Source organism: Bos indicus, chromosome 10 (genome assembly GCF_029378745.1).
Source record: "Bos indicus isolate NIAB-ARS_2022 breed Sahiwal x Tharparkar chromosome 10, NIAB-ARS_B.indTharparkar_mat_pri_1.0, whole genome shotgun sequence".
In the NCBI taxonomy this organism is placed as follows: Eukaryota; Metazoa; Chordata; class Mammalia; order Artiodactyla; family Bovidae; genus Bos; species Bos indicus.
In genome coordinates this window covers 45,525,741-45,553,660 of record NC_091769.1, presented here as the reverse complement: position 1 = coordinate 45,553,660, position 27,920 = coordinate 45,525,741, and the positions used below count along the sequence as shown (strand labels likewise).

At 37.0% G+C, this 27,920-nt stretch overlaps 1 protein-coding gene across 1 annotated transcript in view; it reads right to left on the bottom strand.

The window, feature by feature from the left end:
- The window catches only part of CSNK1G1 (casein kinase 1 gamma 1), a 155,116-nt gene that overhangs the window by 75,142 nt on the left and 52,054 nt on the right, over positions 1-27,920 (bottom strand). Inside the window, 2 exon segments of the mRNA XM_019968690.2 lie at positions 3,508-3,577; positions 8,991-9,031. Coding sequence (XP_019824249.2) covers positions 3,508-3,577; positions 8,991-9,031 — 111 coding nt within the window.

Genomic DNA, 27,920 nt, shown 5'->3' with positions numbered 1-27,920 from the left:
ATGTTAGTACACAGTACCAGTTTCTTTCTAATAGTTAACTTCATGATATAAATATATCATTATTTATTTATCCAGATCCATACTGATGACATTTAGATTACTTTCACACTGTTTTAATTGTTACACAAAGTCAAATTTCTCTTACTGAAATTTCTTTCTGTAATTTTTGCTCTGGAATCCTTTGGAATAAATTTAATCTATCATCTAATAGATTTTTAAACATTTGAGAAACACTATCATATGGGAAGTAAATGGCAGAACATATGAAAAGTTTTGAGTTATATACTCAATCAGAAATCAACAAGGAAAATGCTTTCTTCAAATAAAAACAAGCTATAAATGTCTGGCAACACAAAATGGATGCCTAAATTATGGTCTATGAAGCTGACAGGAGGTTATACAATGGTCAGAAATATGTATCTAATGTGGCATCAAGACAAATGTCACAATGTTCAGTAAATGAAGACACGCAATTGCATATGAACTGAGAGTAATTATGAAATATGTCTACACATGAAAAAGAGAGAAATAGTCAAGTGAAATGTGGTTGAGTTAGGGTGGTAAGGAGATGGACCATCATTTCCTTTTAAAATACCCTTTATAAATATTTCATAATTTGGTTTCTACAATAAATGAAAAAAGAAAAAAATGATAGCTTTCAGGAAGACCAAAATCCTCATTCTCAGTTTCAAGGCCCTCCTTCTTCCCTGATTATCTTAGAGGTATCAACCTGCATAGTAAATAATCAGGTCTGAAACTCTTGACAGCAAAATTACAACCAATAAACAAAGCTTGAAGTGTGGACTGTTCACTAAAGAACAGAATGGTGTGGAAGGGAAAAAGCTAAGGGATCAAACAATGAAAAGAAGGGACAATCAGGAAGAGCTCCACCTTAAACCATGTTCACAATCACCCAGTGCTACCATTTTTGTTCTGTCTACACAACTGTAGAGAACTGGTATGAATTTCCAGATCATTCAGTCGAGGCAACGTGAAGGTCAAAAACCAAGTTAATGAATAAGATTTGGGTACTTAAGGACAAAAATGGTCATATTCTCAAGCCAACACAAAAGTTCTTATTTTAGGAAATTAAAGTCTCAAGCTCTAATAGCTATATGGGTATTCATTAAATTCATAATCACTCATTTCTGTCCCCAAATTTCATCCATTTTGTAAGTACCAATTAATTCTTTGAACAAATCTAAGTTATAACAGGATTTGTTTTTAAGTATTCCTTGTCATGATAACCAAATATTTTGCATCTATGTCCTATGTTGAATAATGAAAGATAAAGCACCAATGAGTAAAAACAATGATTGCATTATTTTGGTTTGTGCGCTTTGGGCATGAAAAGTTGTTTGTTTACAAGGCGACAACATCACCTTGGTTCTGAAGAGAGTGACATATGTGCTCTAGCTGCTCAAAGATTAACTACCGATGAGTCACATTTACAGCTGGGAACTTCACTCTAGAAAAACAGGAAGAGAAACGCTCATGCCTATAAATCAGGAACAAACTCTAGTGTTCATGCTCACACTTAAGAGGGAGACATAGTAAAATCTTGTCTACTTTGTCAACTGATCTACTGTCAAAATAAATTTCCTGGCCTCTCACCTTCTGAGATTGCCCATACTCTGTGGAAAGTTTCTTTCAGGACTAGTCTTGCCTTTTGAGATGGATCGCATTCTGTCTATGGAATGTGTATCTCTCTAAATAAATCTACTTCTTACCTATCATAAATAAATAAATTTCCTTTTTTGGCCATCCTCAGAGAATATGTTTTTTAATAACTTGGCAAAAATATACAACACATGCTTTTCAAATCTTCTCAACTTCTTTATGTCACCAAAACACATCCCAGCTTCCTATTAGGTGAAAGAACCATGTTGGGCCTTGAGACACATTTGGGACGATGGGGTACAGCGGGCACAAGCCTGTTCTCAAGGAGCTTACAGTAGTATTATGGAGGGGGCAGGGGCAGGGGGATATGCAGCTATGATTTAAAAAACAGCCAATATGGAATCATCAGTAACAATCAGGACTGAAAAGTATCCTAGTACTTAGTAATAATGGGATAAAACAGAATGACCCTTTAAAGTTTTGGGTGATCAAAATCAGTTATATAATCAGAAAAATGCAGAAAGCCTTGGTTGATGGTGGTTTATATAAAAAAGATGTAAAGGTTTCAACTGAGTAGAACTCCATGAATGCATAAAAGTCAACCATGTAAAATGGCTGTTAAAATAGCTAATCTAAATTAATAGAAGTACTATGTCCAGATCAAGAAAGATAAATAATCCCACTGCCTCCGAATCCACAGTTACTGGTGCTGTTTTATGAGGCTCATTTAAGAGGAACATCATAAAACTAGGAGTGTGTGCATGTGCACGCTCATACTCGCTACGGGAGCAATGACAGTGGAGTCTCTGTAAATCACACGATGCAAAAACTGGAGGAACTGAAGACACGCAGCTTGAAAGAAGACTTGCAGCTGAGCAGTGGAGGCGCGGCACGCACAGTTGACATGAATGCCTTTGAGCTGTCTGCAAGAACTCATGTTAGGTTCAATGCAAGACAAATGTTCATCCTGGCCTCCCTAGGTTACGACCATGGCTGATTATTGCCATGGTCAGGGTATATAAGACGACTTGAATAACACCCAGTGGCTCTTATATAATTCTATACATTTTAGGAAATGAAATTTAATATTCCTTCAATAGTACCTTCAGTAATGGCACTTGAAAGTTTCAGTCATTCACACACACACACAAAAACACAACTGTTACACTGAAGAAGCATAAAGCAGAGGAATGTCTGTTAATGTCAAATGATGAAACTAGCACTGAAGGAGCTCATCTTCTGCAATACATATCCTGTGGGTTCAACCTCCTTAGGGTTGGTTACATTCGCTTAGTCAGTATATTTTTCTGGAAGCCAGTAAGGTAGTTTGGAAATTTGAGAGTTTAGGTAGAACACAGGAATGTTTTTAAAAATTATAAACTTAATTTCTTAAAATCCTCAAAGGATTATTACAATCATATAGATAGGTCTTCCAAATTAGTGAAAACAATAGATAAAGTGAGACTGTTAAGGTATTTCAGAAGATATATCTTGGCATATATCTTTAAGATGGATATGTGGTCTCAATGCGGTGAAAGCAGTTTGAATATTACCAATACCTCCTCCTTTCTTTCTGTATATAGAGGAAAAGAAAAGAGAATGGATCAACTACCAAAAAGCAAAACCTCACACCATGTGTATTTCAGGTAGATGAAAGCATTCAGAGGTTGGTTTGTGGGCAGTCACAGCATCACAGACCCCCAGTCAACTCAACTGCCCTTCCAGACGCCACAGAGTAAGCAGCTTTTCAGCTGACTGTGTGTATTTACCTATCCAGTAAGCAGGGGAGACATATGGTTTGGCAAAAAGGATAGACAAGAAAATTTATATATTTCAGGGCTTCCAGCTAAGCTATATGCTAAATAAATGGAGAAAATATTGACTTACCTGCACTGCCGAGCTGCTTATAAAACCTGTACTCTAAATGAAGCTGTGGAGCACGTGATTTTATTGGTTCCTGAAACCCAAGAAAAGAAATCGTGATCAGATTTGACAGTTTTTCCATTCCTAGGTTTTCAGAGTAAACTAGGGTTAAGACCACTTAATATTTTAGCAATGATATTCATATATGATAGCATTTTCTTACCACAATTCCCCTTTGAAAGTACATCTATGGGAAGATGAAGTTGAATTATACACAATCTCGGCAATGGATATTTAAATAAAAATATTCTGTATAAGACACCACTCAAGGATAACTCTCTCATCATGAAATATTCTCCTGAAATATCTTCTCCTAGGAAACCAGATGTCACACCTTTTAATGAAATACTAGCATGTATTTCCTGCTTGTTTTATTATGAATTTGGGGCAGTAAATAGCATTATTTTGGAAACATGATATATGCTCAGGAAAAAAATTCACTTACACAAAAATTAGAAAGAAGGTAAAAATACCCCAAGACTCCACCATTTAAAAGAGAAGCCTTATTAACATTTAGGTGAGTTTTTTCCAAAAATTTATTTATACACATATTTTTATACATAATATAGACTAAAAATGTATGTTAAATAAATGAAAGCACACTATATTTGGTGTTCTGTAACATGCCTTTAAATTTAACAATGTGACCATACCATTCCATAGCAGTAAGTAAAACTGTATATGATTGTGTGTGTGTTTACATACACGCAAATAATAATGTTTGAACATCTGAACTGTTTTCAATTTTTGATATTATGAATAAAGCTGTAGGAACAGTGTTATGTGTATTTATTTTTACACTGAAGAGAATTAAAGACTAAGCGCTACTAAGACATGTAGCTTTAATTAGGATGGTGTTCAAGCTTTTAAAAATAGAGTTTACTAAATAGCCCAAAGATAAAGCAGCCACACTATCACATTTTGCTCTACACCAAACTTCAAGAATTGGTTGGCTAATCATTCTAAATTAACAGCATACAGGCAACTAGTTAACCAGAAAAATCAAACATCACTCTGAAAGATACATCTGTATATCCATTAGGATGACTATTACCAAAAACATAGACAATAACAAGTGTGGGAGAGCATGAGGAGAAACTGGAATCCTTGTGTACTGCTAGTGGGAATGTAAAATAGTATAGTTACTAAAGAAAACAGTATAGTAATTTCTCAAAAAGTTAAATACAGAAGTACCACATGATCCAGCAATTCTACTTCTATATACCCAAAAGAATTGAAAATGCTGACTCAAACTGGTATTTGTAGACCCATGTTCATTGTAATATAATTCACAATAGCAAAAGGTGAAAGCAACCCAAGTATCTATCAACAAATGGGTGGATAAATAAAATGTGGTTACATTGTGTTCCATACATGTGATGGCATATTATTCAGCCATAAAAAGGAAAGCCATTCTGACACATGCTACAAAATGGATGAAACTTGGGGACACCATGCTAAGTGAAGTAAGCCAAATTCAAAAGGACAAACGCTGAATGCTTCTACCTAAGGTACCTAGAGTAGTCAAATTCATAGACAGAAAGTTGAATGGCAGTTGCCAGGAGTGTGGTGGGGGGAGGGGTGGGGAATGCTGCTGGTGTTTAATGAGCACAGAGTTTTAGTTAAGGAAGGTGAAAAAAAATTCAGAGACGGATGATAGTGATGGGAGCACACCAATGTGAATATACTTAATGTCAATGAACTGTACAACTAAAAAGGATTAATTTGAGAACCAATTCCTTATATAATTTTCAAATATTTTTTCCCATTCCATGGGTTCTCTTTTCACTCTGTTCAGAGTCTTCTGGTGCACAAAAGTTTTTAATTTTGATAAAGTCCAACCTATCTTTTCTTGCTTATGCTTTTTGTGTTACATCCAAAAAATAATTGCCAAATTGAATGCTATGAAGCTTTCCCCCTAAGCTTTCTTCCAAGAAATTTATAGTTTTGGCTGTTATGTTTCTTTGATCCATTCTTAATTAATTTTGGTGTATGACGTAAAGGGTCTCACTTCACTGCATGTGGATCTCCAGTTACCTCAATGCCATTTGCTGAAAAAGACTGTCCTCTCCTTATTGAATGATTACTTGTCCTATTTTTAAGATAGGCTCAAAGGAGAGTTCCTCAGCTTCCCTTGATAATTCACACTCGTGTCTAACAAGATCTTTATATGTAACTGTCATCTCCAACACTGAAACTTCAGCCTATTTCTCCTATGTCCTCAGTAACAAAGATAAGACAGCTCCTAAATAACATGTGAATACTGTAACAGCTATCTTCAAATAACAAAACTCTTCAATCATTTCCTAGACTTTCTTTATTCAGGCAAAGTAATTTCAAATTTTTAAAACTTTCCTCACTGGTCCTATTTTTAAGTTCTTTGATCACCTTTGAAGGCTCTTCCTGAACCCACCTGAAGTTTTCTGCATTTTTCGAAAAATATAGACTCCATAAATTACAGAATTCAGACCTTTCCTTGAAGTTATCTAGTCTATTCCTTTGCTTCTAAGAAAGCTTTATCTAAATCAATTCAGGTAGACTGGAATATTTCAAAGCCCTAAGGAGCTCTGCAAAAGAACTCATACACTTCTTTGATTGCAAAATCAGGAAGCATCAGAGCTGAACTTCGAGTTTCTCAAGATTCCTGTGGTCCCAAAAAATGTACAGAAGACTAATTATACTATAGAGTCACAGTATTCCTTATTCATTTATCTCTTCAGATAGAGAGTGTCCATTCAGTTTTATATCTTCTAATATATCACCACCAAAGCAGCCAATCACAGAATTTGTCTTTTAGCAAAGTCATTAATAATTTATAAGTAACCAAGAGAATCAGTGATGACAAATTGGTATGGGACCAGAGGTTGATCTAAACGCTAGAAACAGGAGTGTTCTTTCTGTAGAAACAGTCTTGAATTTTGACAAACCACAAGAGTCAATGAATTTTAAGAAACACAGCTCCTTCTTCAAACATAATACTCCCAAACTTTATACTGGAAACATTAATAGGAAATATTCAACCTGATCTTGGAAAAGTAAGTTAACAGATTAAAAAGAGCAGTAACTCTTTAGAGCTCCAGAGCTGAAAGCGGGTGTCCACATCACATATTTTCAGACATGAGTGGGTTTTTATCACAGACAGAAGGATTTACACCCTTCAGCCAACCCCTTCAGCACATAGTTGTAGCCTGCTCAGCCAACTGGAGCATCAAGTGCTCTTCTGAAAGCACTATGAATAAAGGATACTGCGAACAATCTCCAGATTGTGAAAGGCAGTGGGATTAGTAGCATAGAGAGAAAACTTTTTAAACAACTGTTAGAAAACCCCTGTCAAAAAGAACTCCAGAAACCTCCGTTGATAGAAGTAAAGGAGGGGTTCATTACACAAGTTTGCTTACACTGTATCTGATTTTTTAAAAACTGTTACTAGAATCTAAGAAACGGGAGCCTACAAGGAAGATTCAAACAAAGTCGATCTGAAGCACCACGAGCAGGACTTCCTTGTATTTCTGTGTGAGATGCTGATGACATCTCTATAGAGGGCTGGCTATCTGCCAGAATCACGGTTGTTCCAGAGCACACATGCCTGCCTGAAACCCTAAACCAACAGCAGACGGCTACCTGGAAAGACTAATGCTTAAGGCAAATTTTGCTGTTACAGTGAAGAGAGCTCAATTACTGCCATCATTATCTCCCACAGAGAACACAGCCCCAGAGCAAGAGAGGAGGCCCACAGACAAGACCGAGTATCTTTTAAAAAGCCTTTATTTAAGATTTATTTGAAAGAGAAATGAGGGACTGGGCACATCATAGCAGATAACATGAAGTCTATTTGGCTTTAACTCTTGGCCATATGAAGAATAAAACTTTAATAAAATGTAAGTGAAATGCAATAGTCAGTCATGTCAATAATATGTGTTATGCAAGCTTATCTAAACAGGCTAACTGGTATGAGCTGAGAAGGAAAAATCTAGATAGAAAAAGCTGCGCCTACCAGAAGTCTTGATAAGTAAGGGGGCAATTATAAACATACATACTGAGGCAACATTTTAAAGTGTTTTAGGGGGCTGCTTCTTCCTATTACTAGTTCCAAAGAATCAAAATTATTTCAACTTACCAAAATAATAAAACACAAAAAGTAAAAAAAAAAAGAGATGAACTGTAAAAACTTTTACAGAATAAATTCCTGTAAGTAAAAAAATAATGGCTAATCCTTTGATACTCAATCTGAGGAAAATATCTGGTCTGCATTGTTATACACATTATTTCTCTTCCTCCTCCCATTTTGCCAACAAAAGTTCCAAGTCAACAAACAAAAGAAAATACTTGGTTCCCTAGCAGCTACCTGCTCTCAGACCTGCTCCCTGTCCACCTTTTGTAGAGAAACTACTCTGATGACTATTAGTTCTTCCCAGGACAACTCCAACTCCTCCACAAACAAACTTAAGGACAGAAAAGGACCAACCACAAAACAAGTGTGGCTGTGGTAGGCGCAATTCATTAGGAAAAAAAACAGTGATTACCACAAGATACTTCCTTCGACTATTAACGCCTCTGCTTTCCAACCAAGAGTGCCAAACCACCTGCAGATCCTGGGAAACATACCAGGATTTATTAGAAGGACAATATTTATACAGCTCTCCATTTATATAGAAACTAGCTATACAAAGCATTTCATACGGCTAGAAGTGGTCTGTATCAGTCTTAAATACAGGCTCCTGGAAAAGGAAATGGCAACCCACTCCAGTACTCTTGCCTTGAAAATCCCATGGACGGAGGGGCTTGGTGCAGGCTACTGTCCATGGGGTGGCAAAGAGTTGGGCACGACTGAGCGACTTCACTTTCACTAAACACAGGCTAAAGAACTGTCTCTTCTAAAAATATTAACCCTTAAAAACAACAGAATTATTCTTTAACAGGATGTTATTTTCAATGACTATATTAATTATTCATAAGATTAGCACTGACAAAAATAACTGAACTCTTTGCTTCAAACCTGAGCACATGATGTGTTTTCCATGTTTGACATCTTTTTAAGGCAATGATTAGATGATCGGGTTTGGAAGTATACTGATAAATATCTTATATTTTTTAAATGGATCAGTCATATTTAGGAATAAGAAAATGTTAAATAAAAATAGCACAGTGAAAGGTAGAAAGTTTACAGAAATTACTAGGATTTTTTTTCCTTCTAGCTATTTTTAATTAACTTTTTGGATTCATCATTGCTAACACTATAGTTAGCATCTTCTAACTGCACAGTGTTTCTCAGTATACAGTGATTCATCACTGTAACACTATATATATTAGAAGGAAATGACTGTGTGGTATTATATGCAAGGAAAAAATTAGCAGTTTTATGAACACTTACAATTATTTCCTGTGAAAAGATATGTGAAGGGTGAGAGCACTAAAACATAATTACCACAAATATAGATTCTACTCACCAGTTTGATAGCTACATATTCATTGGTGTAGAGATTTTTACCTAGGGGAAAAGCAGAATGTATATGTTTTAGTGACATTTATTCTGGGAAATGCAAAACAAAATCTTAGCTTACAGGGTCATGAGAAAGGTCACATTCCCAATGCTGTTCACATATATGAAACATGATTTGTAAGTGAAAAGCTAAACAGAGATAATGAGACCCAGCAGGACAAGAACAAAAACAGCTTGAGAATTTGAAAATTTAAGTTAGACATGAGAATCTTATTTTAAAGAAAACAAATCTCTCTGTCACATGCACATTTTGTTATTTAGTATTTCCCAACTATTAAGTCACGAGGCAACTCAAGAAGGAGAGTCGCCAGAATTACAAAGATGGAGAGGTTTTAATTCTTGTCACAATAAACACAAACCCTCATATTTCTAACTGACTGATAAATAAGGCTTTTATATTTTTTTGTCATGGTATTTAGTGTCAACCTTAGTTGGCATAAAGGACAGTGTGAAATAAAACCTATTGCAGCCTGACTCTCTCTGTGTAAGACTCATCTGCTGTCTCTTAGTAGAGGATTCTCAAAGCTGTGCTGACCCTTCACCAGCGCTCTAGCTCTACATCTTTACCTGTGCGCAGCCACAGCTCTCCACCCGGACAAGACTGAAACAACTCAAAAGTTCTTCCTGAAGGCTTAACCCGTTTCCCTCTCAACTTCTCTACCTGTAGAAATGGAATCCATATTCTTCTGTACTAGATACCTAGAGTCAGAACCTAGGATGAGTATAAGAGCAACAAGCACCAGTTGGTTAAACCCATATTACATGCCGGGTACTTAGCTACCTTCACCTCTACCTTCACTTCAACTCCACTGATCCTTGGAGGCTAATGTGAACTCCTTCTGAGCGCTTCATATATACCATATAGCTCAGCCACTGCACTGGATTTCACATTGCTTCTTATTTTTGTCCCATCTTAGTCAGCTGGACTACAAATATCTTGAGAGTAGCGATTTTATTTAACGGTTCTGTCACTGTCCTGTGGTGCTAACATCATGTTCTGCGTATTTAGATACTCAAAACCTTGACTAAAAGTTGTAGGTATGTACAATATGACCATTTTTTACGTAATACACAGAGGTAAACGTTCTCTTTATATACATACACAGTTGAATATATGCATAGAAAAGGACACAAAAAGATGTACACTAAGGTATTAAATGACTGTTTCTAATTTTATATAATAGATTATTTTGATAATAAAAACCTTACATTTGGGGAACATAAGGCTGCTTACAATACTGGTTATTTTTAACAAGCTCTAGACAATAGATGGCCTTTTGCAAACTACACTGTTATACTTTTAATACTGTCATCAGTTTTCCCAGCACCTTTATGTGGAGAAGAGTACATGGACTTAGGAGTAATTTTTGTCTGCAAACAACATTAAAGAAGATTCACAGGTTACCATTCAGAGACTATACTCTGGATCCTCACACAAGACCTTGCACATGGGTCAAAGTTTATTAAATAAATCACATAAAGTGATAAGGTTAAAAAGGAAACATGAACAAGTCAGTAGATGACGCAGATGAGGGAGAGTAAAGCATCTGGGCCGTAAGTGGCCCTTGAGGCGTCACTGAGAACAAGCAGGAGAGGATAAAAGGCATTTCTCTAAAACAATACTAACAGTGAGGTGGACAAACGACAGAAAATGCAGAGAACGTGATCAACTGAGTGGGCCAATATGAAAGAAGCCAAGTATACAGGGGAGAATGGTGAGAAACAAAGCCAGAAAAATCCACTACAGACAGAGTGTGAATAACCTGGAAAGCCAGCTTCTTATTCTGAGGTGGGCATACTTTTCCTAAATCCTCATTTTTTTGGAAGATTTGGGGAAAATCTTTTTTTTTTTTTTTTTAAATACTTAAACAAACTTGCTATATTATAGAAATCATGAAGTTTCCTTAAAAAAAAAAAAAAAAAGGCAAGAGCTAATAGATCTGCTTATTCCACAGTCTAGGAGGCCTCACCAATCAGTGAGGAATCTTTTCCTCATTTTCCCTGTGTTCAGTTGGGCAGTCCAGTTTTCACAGTTGTTTACTTTCCACAGTGTGACCTTTCCAACTCCTATGAAGGTGGAAAAGAGTAGCTGCCAGGTGAGGCCAGGGAAGGAGGGGATGTGGCGATGCAACTGCTCCATACATGTATGTACGTGTATATACATATGTGTGTGTGTGTGCTCAGTCACTGCAGTCATGTCCGACTCTTTGCGACCCCATGCACTGTAGCCTGCCAGGCTCCTCTGTCCATGGGATTCTCCAGGCAAGAATACTGGAGTGGGTTGCCATTTCCTCCTCCAGCAGATCTTTCCAACCCAGGGATCAAACCTGAGTCTCCTGCATTGCAGGATTCTTTACTGCTGAACCACTGGGGAAGCCCCAAAATACATATGGACTTGCAACTACTCTTCTTGTTTTTAGCTCCTTCTGCATCCCAACTTTCTGAAATTTCCAAATGTCTTCAATTCTTGAACATATCTGGTGTTTATATGTTACAAACTGGCCTACCCTTCAAATCATTCAGCTTTCTCCAGACTGCTAAGTTAGTTACAACTGCTTTCTAGCTTCTACAATTCTGGTACCATTTCTCATCTATTTTTAATCTTCTTTCCCATTTTTTTTGTTGTTGTTGCTGTTCCTTATGGCTTCTATACTTTAAAAAAAATCCCTTTTCTGTGTAAACTGATACAGTCATTATGGAACAGAGTATGGAGATTTCTTTCAAAAACTAGGTATAAAACCACCATACGACCCAGCAATCCCACTTGTAGGCATATACCCAGAGGAAACCAGAACTGAAAAAGACACATGTACCCCAAAGGTCATTGCAGCACTATTTACAATAGCTAGAACACGGAAGCAACCTAGATATCCATTGACAGATGAGTGGATAAAGAAGCTGTGGTATATACATACAATGGACTATTACTCAGCCATAAAATGGAATGCATCTGAGTCAGTTCTAATGAGGTGGATGAACCTAGAGCCTATTATACACAGTGAAGTCAGTCAGAAAGAGAAAAACAAATATTGTGTACTAACGCATATATATGGACTATAGAAAGGTGGTACTTATGAACCTATCTGCAGGGCAGCATTGGAGACAGACACAGAGAACAGACTTATGGACATGGTGGGGGCGGCACGGGGAGGAAGGAGAGGCTGAGATGCATGGAAAGAGTAACAGGAAAACTTACATTACCATATGTAAAACAGACAGCCGATGGGAATTTGCCGAATGACTCAGGGAACTCAAACTGGGGCTCTGGAAGAACCTAGAAGGGTGGGGTTGGGAGGTAGGTAGGGGGGGAAGTTCAAGAGGGAGGGGACATATGTATACCTATGGCTGATTCATGTTGATGTTTGGCAGAAACCAACACAATTCTGTAAAGCAATTATCCTTCCATTAAAAAATAAATAAAAATCCTTTTTCTAAATATACTTTATAAAATTAAGGCAGCACTCAGCTACCTTAAAATAACACATGTATTATAATTACTAATGCATGTATATTTTTACCTCCACTCGGCAGTGAGTTTCCTAAGAACAAGAATATTCCACTCATCTTTTTATCCCTAACAACAAAGATCTGATATATAGTAGGTAAGAGATACTTGCTAAAGTGAACCAAATTGACTTGATATGCAGAAGAGTCTTCTGAGAAAGTTTATTTATATATATATAAAAGCTTGTTTAGAATCAGATTATGGATAATTCTAAATACGAATACAGGAGTTTTGACTTCATTATTTGGCTTGTTGTGAAATCACCAAAAATCTTTGTGCTAAGAGGAAATGTGTAATAGTGAAAGCTATATTTTAAAAATATTAATCTATTAGATAAAAGAGAGAAGAATACCTACAAAGAAAATGAACAAGAAGTTTTTACAGTAGAATACTTAAAGAATGACATTTACCACACAGTATGATTATAAGGATAACAAGAGTTAGAACATATGAAAGTATATTATAAACTGCAAGATGCTAGGTAAACCTAATTTTTATTACTTCTATTATTATTGTAGGTATGATGCAATAATTCCCGGAAGTTTAAAAAATAGGATTTATAATCAAGGTAGCTGAGTGCTTACTTAATTTTATAAAGTATATTTAGAAAAAGGATTTTTATTTATTTATTTTTTAATGGAAGGATAATTGCTTTACAGAATTGTGCTGGTTTCTGCCAAACATCAACATGACTCAGCCATAGGTATACATATATCCCCTCCCTCTTGAACTCCCCCCTCTACTACCTCCTTAAATGGTTATAAATAACCATTTAAGAAAAAACTAGCAACCTTTGGATTACATATAAACTTGCTGCTGCTGCTGCTAAATCGCTTCAGTATTGTCCGACTCTGTGCGACCCCATAGACGGCAGCCCACCAGGCTCCCCTGTCCCTGGGATTCCCCAGGCAAGAACACTGGAGTGGGTTGCCATTTCCTTCTCCAATGCACGAAAGTGAAAAGTCAAAGTGAAGTCGCTCAGTCGTGTCCAACTCTTAGTGACCCCATGGACTGCAGCCTACCAGGCTCCTCCGTTCATGGATTTTCCAGGCAAGAGTACTGGAGTGGGGTGCCGTTGTCTTCTCTGATATAAACATGAGAGAGAGGGAAAAGAGAAAGGTGAAAGTTGATACTCTAATTAGTGGACAACAGAGAGAAAACCAGGATGGTAAGCAATGTTCATCTCTATCACAGTGCCTTCCTCCAAGTTCTCGTTAAACGCAAAAGAAACAGACAAATCACAAAACACCTCTCAGCTTCAATTTCTGTATCTGTATAAAGGAATATAATCAGAGAAGTACAATAAATGACAGCCTATGTAACACCAAACACAACAGCTGATATATCACAGAATGCTAGTCTTGCTTTTGTTATGTTTACTTTTTCTACTTATTCAAAAAAAAACAAAAACAAAAAAACCTGAACACATCACCCTCTTACAAAGTGATTATCTTTATTCCTAAGAGGCCCTGGAAGTGACTAGGTAATTCTCCTGAGCTATGCACCATTCAAAAGAATTAGTTTGCCAGGGGCATCATTAAGACCGAAGTGTGTGCATGAGGAGTCGCTTCAGTTTGACTCTTTGTGACCTCAAGGACTGTAGCCTGCCTGGCTCCTCTGTCCATGAGATTCTCCAGGCAAAATTACTGGAGTGGGTTGCTGTGCCCTACTCCACAGAATGTTCCCAAGCTATGGATCGAACCCATCCACGTCTCTTGTGTCTCCTGAACTGGCAGGCAGGTTCTTTACCACTAGCACTGCCTGCCTGGGTCATGGGAATTCTCTGGAGGTCTGACGTTTAGGACTTGGTGCTTTCACTGTCATGGCCCAGGTTCAATCCTTGGTCCTCTAAGATCCCGCAAGCCACATGGAGAAGCCAAAAATATAAAAAATAAAAGACTGAACAGGTCAACACAAAACACAGTCAAGTGGAAGGCTAGACAAACACTAAGCCACTCGATGATATACAAAAATTTTGTCCTGAAAGAATTTAATCACAAAGACTGCTGTTGCTGCTGCTGCTAAGTCGCTTCAGTCGTGTCCGACTCTGTGCGACCCCATAAACAGCAGCCCACCAGGCTCCCCCGTCCCTGGGATTCTCCAGGCAAGAACACTGAAGTGGGTTGCCATTTCCTTCTCCAATGCATGAAAGTGAAAAGTGAAAAGGAAGTCGCTCAGTCATGTCCCACTCTTAACGACCCTATGGACTGCAGCCCACCAGGCTCCTCCATCCATGGGATTTTCCAGGCAAGAGTACTGGAGTGGGGTGCCATTGCCTTCTCCGAATCACAAAGACAGAGGCTTACAATCCTGCCCACTTAAAACGAATGACTGCTTCAGCTTAAAAAAGTATAAATATATGTAATTATCTACATATCAATACATGAATGATATATGAATAACTGTGAGGTAGGCAGGCGGTTTAATGAACAGAAAAACACCACTGGTGAGATGGCATAATCCCGAGCAGCCAAAGGTTTTAGTGGCTGCACAAAACCCACAACACTTCCCCAGGTCACTTCCTGGTTACGGGTTCTTTTATTGTTAGTGTAAAAGAAACTGCATTACATAGTAGTTTGGGAGCTTTCCATCCAAACTCAGTTCTTTTGAAGCAGCAGTCCTAGATGTGAAGCTACCCATAAAATCCACTGCATGAAGACTTCCTGTTTCAGTAAGTCACCTACAGAGATAACATTTATCATAAGCTCTGTCAGACACAGCACTTTCAAAGAACCAGCAGGTCTCAGCTCTCAGAGTCACACTGATAAAGGAACATAACAAGCCTGGGTTCCCAGTTTGGTTAGATCTCCAGCTGTCAGATTTTCTTGCCCAAAAGTAAAAGTAGTGCATTTATAAATTATTACCTCGAACTTGTTAAAAAAAAAAAATCAAGTCAAACGAATTTGAGCTAATTAGTAGTTAAAATAAGAAACCACCTTTGTGTAACTCAGGTTGGTTACCATGTCTGTTTAGGGCAGAAACTGGCCTATAGCCTCCGCCATCCAGATAGCATCGCTTTAAACAGGCAGCATGATCAGGGGTAGATGGTAACAAACCCTACAACTTAAAAAAAAAAAAAAAAAAAGCCAGAGGTCTTTATTATTTTTACTAATTTAATTCTACTAGTTTATTAAAATATTCTTTGGAAATATTTCCCAATGGTTAGCAGTTAACAGCAATGGTTATTCTTTCTTGTGCCAAGTTTTCTGAAGGGATTACTTGTCAATACCAGCAAGTAGTTTATATAAAAAAAAAACTTATTAAATCTTGCTTAACACCACTAGTAATGGTATAGAGCATGTTTACTATTATGTTTACTATTAATATGTAAGACATGTCTGTTTTAGACAACATTAAAATGTTTTCTAAACTGCAGAATATGATCAATAGAGGAGTGTGAAATAAATAAATTCAGTGCATCCTAACATATTCTTTAAAGAAAAATAGTTTACATCACACTTAGTAAAGTGTATTATTTCATAAACTTTTGCTTCAGACACACAGAAATATTGTGTATATATTAGATCACAATATACGTGTTTTTTAGTGTGAGTTAAAAAATAACAGCCATCAATAAAAACCTTCTGAAAAGCAGCTTCCATTATTCCATTTTGAGATATAAAGGTTAGGTCAGTGACTCAACTAGCTCTTATGGCTTTTCTAAACTATTCAACATGATAGTCTATTCTGATCAATGTTAGAAAAATCCTCAAGAATATTGAGGATTTCCTCAAGAAATTGATAAATGGAGTCAAAGAAGTACCTGTACTCCATCTCAAGAGGGTGAGCCTATAAAGTACTTATAGAGGTTATGCTTTATTAAGCATGTGTGTAAAACTTTCTACATTATAGTGGTGAGGGAAAATAAAAACCAAAAAAACTGGAATGAATCACTCCAGAAAGCATGATACTCTACTGCAGAAAAATAATGAAGTACTTCAGTTTTTAAAATTTTTATCATGCAAAATCTCAAAGTTATATAATGATTCCCCCATATAACTACACCTAGTTTCAATAATGAAATGATTTTGAAGCAAATCCCAGTTGTTATATTATCTCGTCAGTAAATATTTGATTACAGCTTGCCTACAGACTTGAAATATTCTTTAGAATAGATGGACTACCTGCTATCTGAAAATTTGCAACATAAATGTGAAAAACTAAAAGGCCAAACAGAGACCTGTGGATATTGAGGTTATAGTACCTAGTCAGACATTCAGCCATTCAGGAAGAGAAGTCCAAACGGTCACTGAAGAAACAAAATGGGCTAAAAGTGAAAAAACCACAATAATGAACATAGTTAAAGCAACTGATTCCAGAAGAACTGAAACCATGGATTGTCAATGACTTGAACCTGCAGGCAAAAATGGTCCAATATTTTATTAATATTTTTCTGCCAAGAAGAATACAGACCTCCATTCTAGACGATAATCCAAGTTTTAAGAGGAGAGAAATATATTAATGAAGTTGTGTGAGTAGTAGAGTATTTACATGTAAAATTAGGCACTCAGCTAATGCACAAATTGGAGAAGCCAAAGATCTGAGAACTTCACAAATCCCAGTGATTCACCTATGCCAATTTCTTTCTCACTGTAATGACAGTAATTACATTAATAGGAGCAATGTCAACTGTTTTTTTAGGTTTTTTTATGTCTTTCTTTATTATTAACTATTTGGACAATTTTCTGAAGTCTGGTGCCTACTTTTTCGTCTTTGTTTAGGGCCAGTGATTGTGAAGCAGCTCCTCTTGAGGAATAGTGGAAAGCTGTGTGAGGGTCACTAACACATACTGTTAACATCTAAAACCAAATGTAATAACTCTTGTACAATTGATACCTCCTAATTTTTATATTTATTATTTTTAATTGAGGTATAATTTACATGGAGTATGCTAGTGTAAAATGTACAGTTTAGTGAATTTATACATATCCATATATATATCTGGGCTTCCCAGGTGGCACAATGGTAAAGAATCCACCTGCCAATGCAGAAGACCGAGGTTTGTTCCCTGGGTTGGGAATATCCCCTGGAGAAGGAAGTGGCACCCCACTCCAGTAGACCTACCTGGAAAATTCCATGGACAGAGGAGCCTGGCAGGCTACACTCCATGGGGCTGCAAACAGCTGGACACAACTGGGCACGCATATACCTACGTAACCATCCAGTGAGAGAACATTTTCAGCACTCCAGTAGGCTTTCGTGTGCTTCTTCCCAATCAATAATCCTCATTCACTACTACCCAGTTGCAAGAAATTAGTTTTGCCTATTTTGAACATGTATTACTGAAATCATATAGTAACCACTTGTGTCTGTTTTTTCTGAACATTAATTTTAGAGTCATCTATTTGGTTGCATGTATTAACAGCTTGTTCTTTTCCTTTTCTAAAATAATTGGGGGAAGGAGTAGTTCATGTTTATCAGTCTGTATAATGACTTAATGTTCTGTTTGAACATTCTTGAACGTATTTGTCTTGGTATGCATAGATATGCATTTTCTCGGGCATATACCCAGAGTGGAATTTCTGGGTCACAGAGTATGCACATGTAGAAATAACTAAAACGCCCATCATCTGATGAATGCAGTATGTCCATACAATCCATACAATGCACAAAGAAGCGCTCTGCCTCCAATGAAGTGATTCACAAGAAATTACAAGGCTTCTTACATCAGAGGACAGGTCTCGGGACTTCCCTGGTGGTCCAATGGTAAAGAATCCGCCTGCCAATGCAGGGGACACCAGTTTCATCCCTGGTCTGGAGGATACCACATGCCTTGGGGCAACTAAGCCCCTGTATCACAACTACTGAAACCTGCTCGCCTAGAGCCCAGTGCGCCACAAGAGAAGCCACTGTGATGAGCAGCCCTTGAGCCTCCACTGGAGAGGAGCCCCTGCTGGCCACAGCTACAGAAAGCCTGCACGTAGCAACAAAGACCCAGCACAGTCATAAATAAATAAATAGTATTTTTTTAAAGTTACCAAGAAGAAATCTTATAAATTCTCATCAAAAGAAAAATTAATTTTTAATTATCTGTGGTGATGTATGTTAACTAGACTTACTGTGGTGATCATTTTCCAATATATACAAATAAACATTATGTTCTACACCTGAAACTAATATAATATTATATGTCAATTACACCTCAATACAATTTTTGCATAAATATATGATTTTTTTCCTTGATGAATCTACTCAAGATGAATAATAATTATATTACACCACTTCAGCAACACCCTTAGGGGTCAATCAAGTAAACAAGGCTGTTCTGCCCAGACTGCTCTGCTTTGTGACCTTGCTACCTCTCTTGCTATCAGCCTGTCAGTGATCCCTTCTTGATGTATGTAATTCCCTCTTCCTTCTGTGCTTCTACTCTGTGGAAGATTAACAACAACAACAACAAACAAGCAAGCTTGTTGGGAATGCATATAAAATAGAACACAAAGGCTTTAAGACTGAATGTCTGAAGTACGCAACTTTGGGGTACACAGATCCCAAGGTATCTGTTTTGGTTTGTGTGTTAGTCCTCAGCTTTGATGCAGAGAGCTGGTGCTTGTTAAGAAAAATGACACCATGTGCAGCTTTACTACAACATGGATAAAATCTTCAACAAATTAATTTCTAATTCTAATTTACATTAATGTTAACATATTCTACATAGATTTTGTGAAAAAAATGATACATTTAGCCTTCTCTGTTCTGAAATATGAGTATTTTAGAGTAGAATAAAACTGTAGAAAGATAATTAATTTTCACTGATGTGTAAATTTTCTGCCCTACATAAAACTAATGCATCTAGCAAGCTACAGAGGATGATGTATTATATTTCCGATAATAATCTAGTTTCATGAAAATGTTTGTATTATTTACATATAATAAGCTAGAAGTAACCAAAGTCCAGTTATGGGAGTCCACCTGAAAAAGCAGAATAGCCATTAAATTTACAACTATGAAAATCACATAGGAATTTAATAAATTTAAAAAAAAAGCAGAATCTCAAAAGTATATCCAACTTTGTTTACACCAAAGTACATATATGTATGGAGAAGGAAATGGCAATCCACTCCAGTATTCTTGCTTGGAGAATCTCATAGACAGAGGAGGCTGGCAGGCTACAGTCCATGGGGTCGCAAGGGTTGGACACGATTTAGCAACTAAACCACCACCACCACCACCACCACCACATATATGCATATGAGAGAATATGTACATATACACAATTACACATAACTGTGCAAAGAGTTGCTCTAATTTTCTGTGATGTTACAATTCTGTCTACAAAAATAAAACCCAAATAAACAAAATCCAAACAAGCTTCAAGACTGGAATGATCATTAACTTCTTTATAGGCTGGATGCTCAAATCTCAACAATCTAATTATTATTTAGATTCATCCATCTCTGAAGTAGTTTATATCAATAACATAAAGTAGAAAAAGAAGCATAACAACCACACACACACAATACTGTTAACTTTTAGTTTCACAGTACAAGCATCAGCTTAAACTATCTGCAAAAACCTTTTAATCAAAGAAACATTTAGAATTATTTAAATCACAAGGCATTTACTGTTTCAGCTTTCTATCATTCAAACTGGAGAACTCCTGTATTTATCCTTTAGATATCAACACCAGTAGATTAAAATTGATCACTCTGTGTTTTTTTTTTAAACAATACAGAAAAATGATCAGAAGTTCTAATTAATTTATCATCTCTGGTGGGGGTGGAAAACATGACAAGCAATTACTTCCAAGTTTTTCTTTTCTCTTTTATTGCCAACAAGACAAAGTCCAAAATCTGTACTGTAACCCACAGCCAATCAAGATCAGGCTCCCACTGCACCTTATCCAGATAAAAGGCTAAAGGTAGAATAAGGAACACTGTTAATAATATCCTCCACTGTGATTTTATTCTAAATTTCAAAAATATACTTTGCAAAATTAAAATGAAAAATTATTAATCAATTAGCCCATGCTTTCCCTCCTTCAGTTCAGTTCAGCTCAGTCGCTCAGACATGTCCGACTCTTTGCAACCCCATGGACTGCAGAACACCAGGCCTCCCTGTCCATCACCAACTCCCAGAGTTTACCCAAACTCATGTCTATTGAGTTGGTGATGCCATCCAACCATCTCATCCTCTGTCGTCCCCTTTTCCTCCCGCTCTCAATCTTTCCCAGCATCAGGTTCTTTTCAAATGAGTCAGCTCTTTGCATCAGGTGGCCAAAGTACTGGAGCTTCAGCTTCAACATCAGTCCTTCCAATGAGCACCCAGGACTAATCTCCTTTAGGATGGACTGGTTGGATCTCCTTGCAGTCCAAGGGACTCTCAAGAGTCTTCTCCAAAACCACAGTTCAAAAGCACCAATTCTTTGGCATTCAGCTTTCTTTATAGTCCAACTCTCACATCCATACATGACCACAGGAAAAACCATAGCCTTGACTAGACGGACCTTTGTTGGCAAAGTAATGTCTCTGCTTTTTAATAAGCTGTCTATGTTGGTGATAATTTTTCTTCCAAGGAACAAGCATTTTTTAATTTCATGGCTGCAGTCACCATCTGCAGTGATTTTGGAGCCCCCAAAATAAAGTCAGCCACTGTTTCCCCATTGATGTGCCATGAAGTGATGGGACCAGATGCCATGATCTTAAGTTTTCTGAATTTTGAGCTTTAAGCCAACTTTTTCACTCTCCTCTTTCACTTTCATCAAGAGGCTGTTTAGTTCTTCGCTTTCTGCCATAAGGGTGGTGACATCTGCATATCTGAGGTAATTAAATATTTCTCCCGGCAATCTTGACTCCAGCTTGTGCTTCTTCCAGCCCAGCGTTTCTCATGATGTGCTCTGCATATAAGTTAAATGAGCAGGGTGACAATATACAGCCTTGACGTACTCCTTTCCCAATTTGGAGCCGGACTGTTCTTCCATGTCCAGTTCTGACTGTTGCTTCCTGACCTGCATACAGATTTCTCAAGAGGCAGGTCAGGTGGTCTGGTATTCCCATCTCTTTCAGAATTTTCCACAGTTTGTGGTGATCCACACCAGTCAAAGGCTTTGGCATAGTCAATAAAGCAGAAATAGATGTTTTTCTGGAACTCTCTTGCTTTTTTGATGATCCAGCAGATGCTGGCAATTTGATCTCTGGTTCCTCTGCCTTTTCTAAAACCAGCTTGAACATCTAGAAGTTCACAGTTCACTTACTGATGAAGCCTGGCCTGGAGAATTTTGCGCATCACTTTACTAGCGTGTGAGATGAGTGCAATCGTGCAGTAGTTTAAGCATTCTTTGGCATTGCCTTTCTTTGGGACTGGAATGAAAACTGACCTTTTCCAGTCCTGTGGCCACTGCTGAGTTTTCCAAATGTGCTGGCATATTGAGTGCAGCACTTTCAGAGCATCGTGTTTCAGGATTTGAAATAGCTCAACTAGAATTCCATCACCTCCACTAGCTTTGTTCGTAGTGATGCTTCCTAAGGCCCACTTGACTTCCCATTCCAGGATGTCTGACTCTAGGTCAGTGATCACACCATCGTGATTATCTGGGTCGTGAAGATCTTTTTTGTACAGTTCTTCTGTGTATTCTTGCCACCTCTTCTTAATATCTTCTGCTTCTGTTAGGTCCATACATATCATTTCTGCCCTTTATTGAGCCCACCTTTGCATGAAACGTCCCCTTAGCATCTCTAATTTTCTTAAAGAGAACTTTAGTCTTTCCCATTCTATTGTTTCCTTCTATTTCTTTGTATTCATCACTGAGGAAGGCTTTCTTATCTCTCCTTGTTATTCTTTGGAATTCTGCTTTCAAATTTCCCTCCTTACCTCTCAGAAAATCCCTGAAGAATAAAGTTGGTCCAACATAGAAACTATATAGTGATAGTTGAAGAAAAGATAACTGGCTATCATTTTATACCTTTTATTTCTTTTCTTGGTAGAAGTATAATTAAACTGAATGTCAGTGATTATCACCTTTGGAATTAGGAATTAATTCTTATGTCCTTTTAAACCTTATACTTTTTAAGCATGTAATATTTCAACTGTACACTTAACCACTACGTGGTGAAACTACATGACACGTATCAGTCTGGGATGTCCCAGATGTGGGCTCTAGTTCCAACTCTGTGGCAAGTTGGTTTATCTTACCTTGACCAAATCACTTAATTTCAAATTTCTTTCATTTTTAAAATGATGTAGTTTAGAGTAGACAATGCCAAAGTTCCTTAGAGGTCTTAGATTCTTCTTAAGTTTTGTTGCTCTGGACTTTTATTCACTTATTTGTTTTTGGCTTCACTGGGTCTTTGTTGCTGCACACGGACTTTCTCTCGTTGCAGCAAATGGGGGCTCCTCTTTGCTGTGGTATGTGGGCCTTTCACTGTGGTGGCATCTCTTGTGGAGTATGGGCTTCAGTGTGCACAAGCTTTAGTAGTTGCAGCATTCGGGCTCCAGTAGCTGGGCTCTAGTGCAAGGGCTTAGTGTCTGTGGCATGTGGGCTTAGTTGCCCTGAAGCGGGTGGAACCCTCCCAGACCAGGGATCAAACCTGTGCAGGCAGGTGGATTCTTAACCAATGGAACACCAGGGAAGTCCGACCTGGACTTCATATGTCTATTAAGTCAGTCTAAGTTATGACCTATTGGGGGCAAATACCACTCTTATCTCACAGCAAACTCACAGCCATCTTTTTCACATAAGTGTTGACAATCTAGTTGTCAGATTTAAAATGTAGAGTAGGATTCTTGAATCAAAGTAAGATTTTTTGTTCAATTCATTGCTTATTCGATTTAATGTTAAATCTTGATTCTGTTAACCAGCCACTGTATTAGCTGCCCCACCTCAAGCACTGTTATGTGAGGATTTCATTATTATGTTCTTTCAAGGATCTCCCTAACATTCACAATTGAACTGAAAGAACCAAAATATAGAGCTCTATTGTTTAGCATCCGTGATGATAATGATTCAATTTTCTTTGGTGAGGTGGGCAAAACAACTACAAATCTCTATCTTATTAGCTAGCTCATATTTCTATATGTCTTCTACTACTACTAAGTTGCTTCAGTCGTGTCCGACTCTGTGCGACCCCATAGACGGCAGCCCACCAGGCTCCCCCATCCCTGGGATTCTCCAGGCAACAGTACTGGAGTGGGTTGCCATTTCTTTCTCCAATGCATGAAAGTGAAAAGTGAAAGGAAGTCGCTCAGTCGTGTCCGACTCTTAGCGACCCCATGGACTGCAGCCCACCAGGCTCCTCCATCCATGGGATTTTCCAGGCAAGAGTACTGGAGTGGGGTGCCATTGCCTTTTCCAATTTGTCTTCTAGAATAGTACAAAAAACTGTCATGTTCTTTCCTGAATAAAAATATATGATACACAGAGACCCCTGGTTTAATATGACAGATAAAATTTAGGCATTTCACCCTATGCCTTTCCAAATGCCCAATGAAATGCCAAAAGGAAGAAAACAGAACAACTAAAATAGGTGGGAAAAAAGCAGACTAGAGATGTCAACATTTTGGAAGTGAGAAGTAAATAAATAGCCAAAATAGTAACTGACTTAGTAGATCTGAGAAAGCTAACATGTATGTACTGCAGAATAATTTAATGTTAAGATTACCTAATCATATTGACAGAAATTTTACAGTTCTGTTGGTAACTTGAGGGGAAGAATTAATAAAAGGTATGTAAATAATGAAGAAAAACTTTTTAAAAAGTCAAATATCAGGAGTTTTTAATTCTAAAGGAAGAAGGAATGCGAATGTACTAGGAAGGAAATACAACAGTACTCTCATAGCTCAGCTATGAATGCTATGTCCAAAACCATAGCACTATAAATGCAGAAAAACGTTTTAACCAAACTTATGACATAAATATATTGGGAGAATGTGAGAAGTGTATATATGTGACTGGGGATGTTAAGTATGAGTAAAATCAATAAACAATATATAATGTTGGAAAAAAAATATGTAGAAAAAAGGAGGTATCTAGAGGACATTGTTTACACTTGATGTTAGCCAAAGACCTGAGAAGTGATAGAGAACATTGTTTTAAAAAGTTGAAACGCTTAACTGTAGGGATTAGGCTTTTAAAATCCATATATGGTTATTTTCATTAAAATTATATTATAAAAAACATATATCTCCAGATTATCTCCAAAATATACAAGCAGCTCAATATCAAAAAACCAAACAACTCAATCAAAAAATAGGCAGAAGGCCTAAACAGACATTTCCCCAAAGAAAACAAACCGATGGTTAATAGACACATAAAAAACTGGTCAACATTCTTATTATTAAAGAAAGACAAATCAAAACCACAATGAGGTATCATCTCAAACCGGTCAGAATGGCCATCATTAAAAAAAAATCTACAAACAATAAATGCTGGAGAGGATGTGAAGAAAAGAGAAACCTCTTGCACTGTTGGTGGGCATGTAAACTGATACAGCTACTATGGAGAAGAGTATGGAGATTTCTTAAAAAACTAGAAGTAAAACTACCATATGACCCAGCAATCCCATTTCTGGCATATACCCTGAGAAAATCACTATTCCAAAAGACACATGTACTCCAATATTCATTGCAACAATATTTACATTAGTCAGGATATGGAGGCAACCTAGATGTCCACTGACAGATGAACTGATAGAGAAGCTATGGTACACATATACAACGGAATATTATTCAGCCAAAAAAAGCAATAAATTCGAGTCAGTTCTAGTGAGGTGGATGAACCCAGAGCCTGTTACATTGTGGAAAACAAATGATACAATTAGTTACATACTTATGAAGTAGGAACCTAAATAATTCTTTGAGGGGGAGAAAAATATTTTGTCAGACTTACAACTTACTATAACACATACACAAATGTACACACACAGATATTTCCAAAGAGATGAAGCACATGGGACAAATATTAACAACTGCTAAATCTAAGTATTATTATGTATATTCACTACCATATCCTTTTTAGTTTTTGTAAAAATTTGAAATTTTTCTTCATATAAGTTGAAAAAATAAAACAAAAATTTAAGCAATGTTTTGTACTATATATACAAACCAAGTGCTCATTATGCATCAATCACTGTCTTAGGTGATTATATACATTATCTAAATTTTATCTCCACAACAAATCTGTAAGTAGATATTATTGTTACCTTATTCTTATGGAGGAAAAAAAAGAAACTTGGAGAGGCAATCTGACTCCAGGACTCTCTCTTTAAACCACTTGAAGAAGAAAATACCAAGACTCTAAAACTTGTTTTGGGGACTAGTGTTCCAGTGGTTAAGACTCTGCCTTCCAACGCCAGGAGTGCTGGTTCGATCCCTAATCGGTGAACTAGGATTCCACATGCCGCAGAGTGTGGCCAAAAATTAAAATAAATAAATAAATAAAACTTGTTTTTAGTTTGTTGTACCCAGAGACCCTAAAAACTTGCAAATTTATAGGGAAACTTAAACAATGTTGTAAAAGCACAAATAAAATCGCCCCTTACTACCTGTGGGGAATTGGTTCTTCATGGATACTAAAATCTGTAGCTGTGATGCTCAAGGCCCTTATCTATAATGGTATATATTATTTGCATATAACCACCTAGGTACGTCCTCTGTATACTAGATCTAGATGTCTAGACTACTTATTACATCCAGTACAATGTTGCTGCTGCTGCTGCTGCTAAGTTGCTTCAATCGTGTCCGACTCTGTGAGACCTCAGAGATGGCAGCCCACCAGGCTCCCCCGTCCCTGGGATTCTCCAGGCAAGAACACTGGAGTGGGTTGCCACTGCCTTCTCCAATAGTACAATGTTAATGCTATGTAAATAGTTGTAAATACAATGCAAATTCTATGTAAAATTCCACATGCACAGGGCAAATTCAAATTTTGCTTTTTGGAACTTCACGGGACCATTTTTCCCCAGAATATTTTCCACCCCTGGTTGCTGGAATCCACGGAGGAGAGACTTGTAGACATGGAGGGCCGACTGTGTATCAGTTTTTCTGTTTTGCTGACTGGCTTGATTCTGGGTTGATATAGGTTGAGTTTCATGTGTTCGAAATGCTAAGATTTCCTAAGAAACTATGACTATAAAACTAAACATTTGATTTTACAATGATTTTACTTTCACCTAGAAAAGAAATATTTTAAAATCTTGTTTTAGCTTAAGCCTATATTCTTTTACATGAATGCTTTCAAAAAAATTTTAACACAACAGAACCATACCTTTTAAACAAAATCTTATTGAAAACTCAATATAACGGTAACAGAGAGACTTTTTCCTCTCTTACTTTTCCTTTCTCATTCTCTTGTAGGAAATTAAGATTTTGTGGGATGCAATATGAAACCAAATGCTTTATATAATATGCAACCGTAAACTGTATGATCACAACTGCCACAAACAGAACTGACTGGTAATAGTTGAAGTTACAAATTTCAATTTAAGTTCATTAGTGATAGTTAAGTAATCCAGATAAGGAAAGAACAATATGCAGAGAAGTTGTCATGTACACTCTATAGTCACAGAAATAAGTGTCTTATTTTAGAAGGGAAGAGTGTGTCACCTGAAAAGCTGATACCCTTGGACAATTTACCTCTGTCAGAAACAGAAACATCCTTCTGTTCTAACGTACTTTTGCATATTTCACCAGAAAAAGATGAAAGAGAACAAAAAAGTCAATTCTTTGTGCCTCCATTTTCTTGTTTGTAAGAAAAAACATTCTTTAACAATATACTACTTCACAAAGACAGTATAAAAATCATTAGTAACATTTATATGCCAGACTGTTTAGTCTAAAGGGTCTCCCATAAACACAGGTACATACCTATTAGGATATGAAATCACCTATCTACTTATTTTTGCAACTAAGAAGGAAAAAAGGCTGTTATTTGTAGACCAGGGATATATATTTTCTAAGTCCTAGAGGAATACAGTAATTTTTAACAAATGTTTACACGATTCTTTTCAGACCTGATTCAGCAAAAGACTCAAAACTTAAAAAAAAATATCCACAAAATATTTCTCCATATTGTTTCACAGTGAACAAAAAAACAACCTATAGATCTGTTTCCACTCCTTCATGTCCTCCTACCTTTTATACACAATCATCCTTCATCAATCTTCCTTTCTCAAATCTTCAAAATTCCCCTTTCTATTGAGGCAATATACATAGGTAAGACTCCACAGAAACAATCTTTCCATTGAAAAATGCGCAAAGGCCACAAAGGATTAAAAGAAGAGATATAAATAAATGTGTAAATGTTTACCTTCACCCATGAACACATACAGATTTAACTAGATACCATTTTCCCCTGTCAAACTAGCATAGATGAAAAGATTCTCAATAATGTTCAAGGTTTCTCAAGTAGAGAAACAAATACATACACATACTCACTCA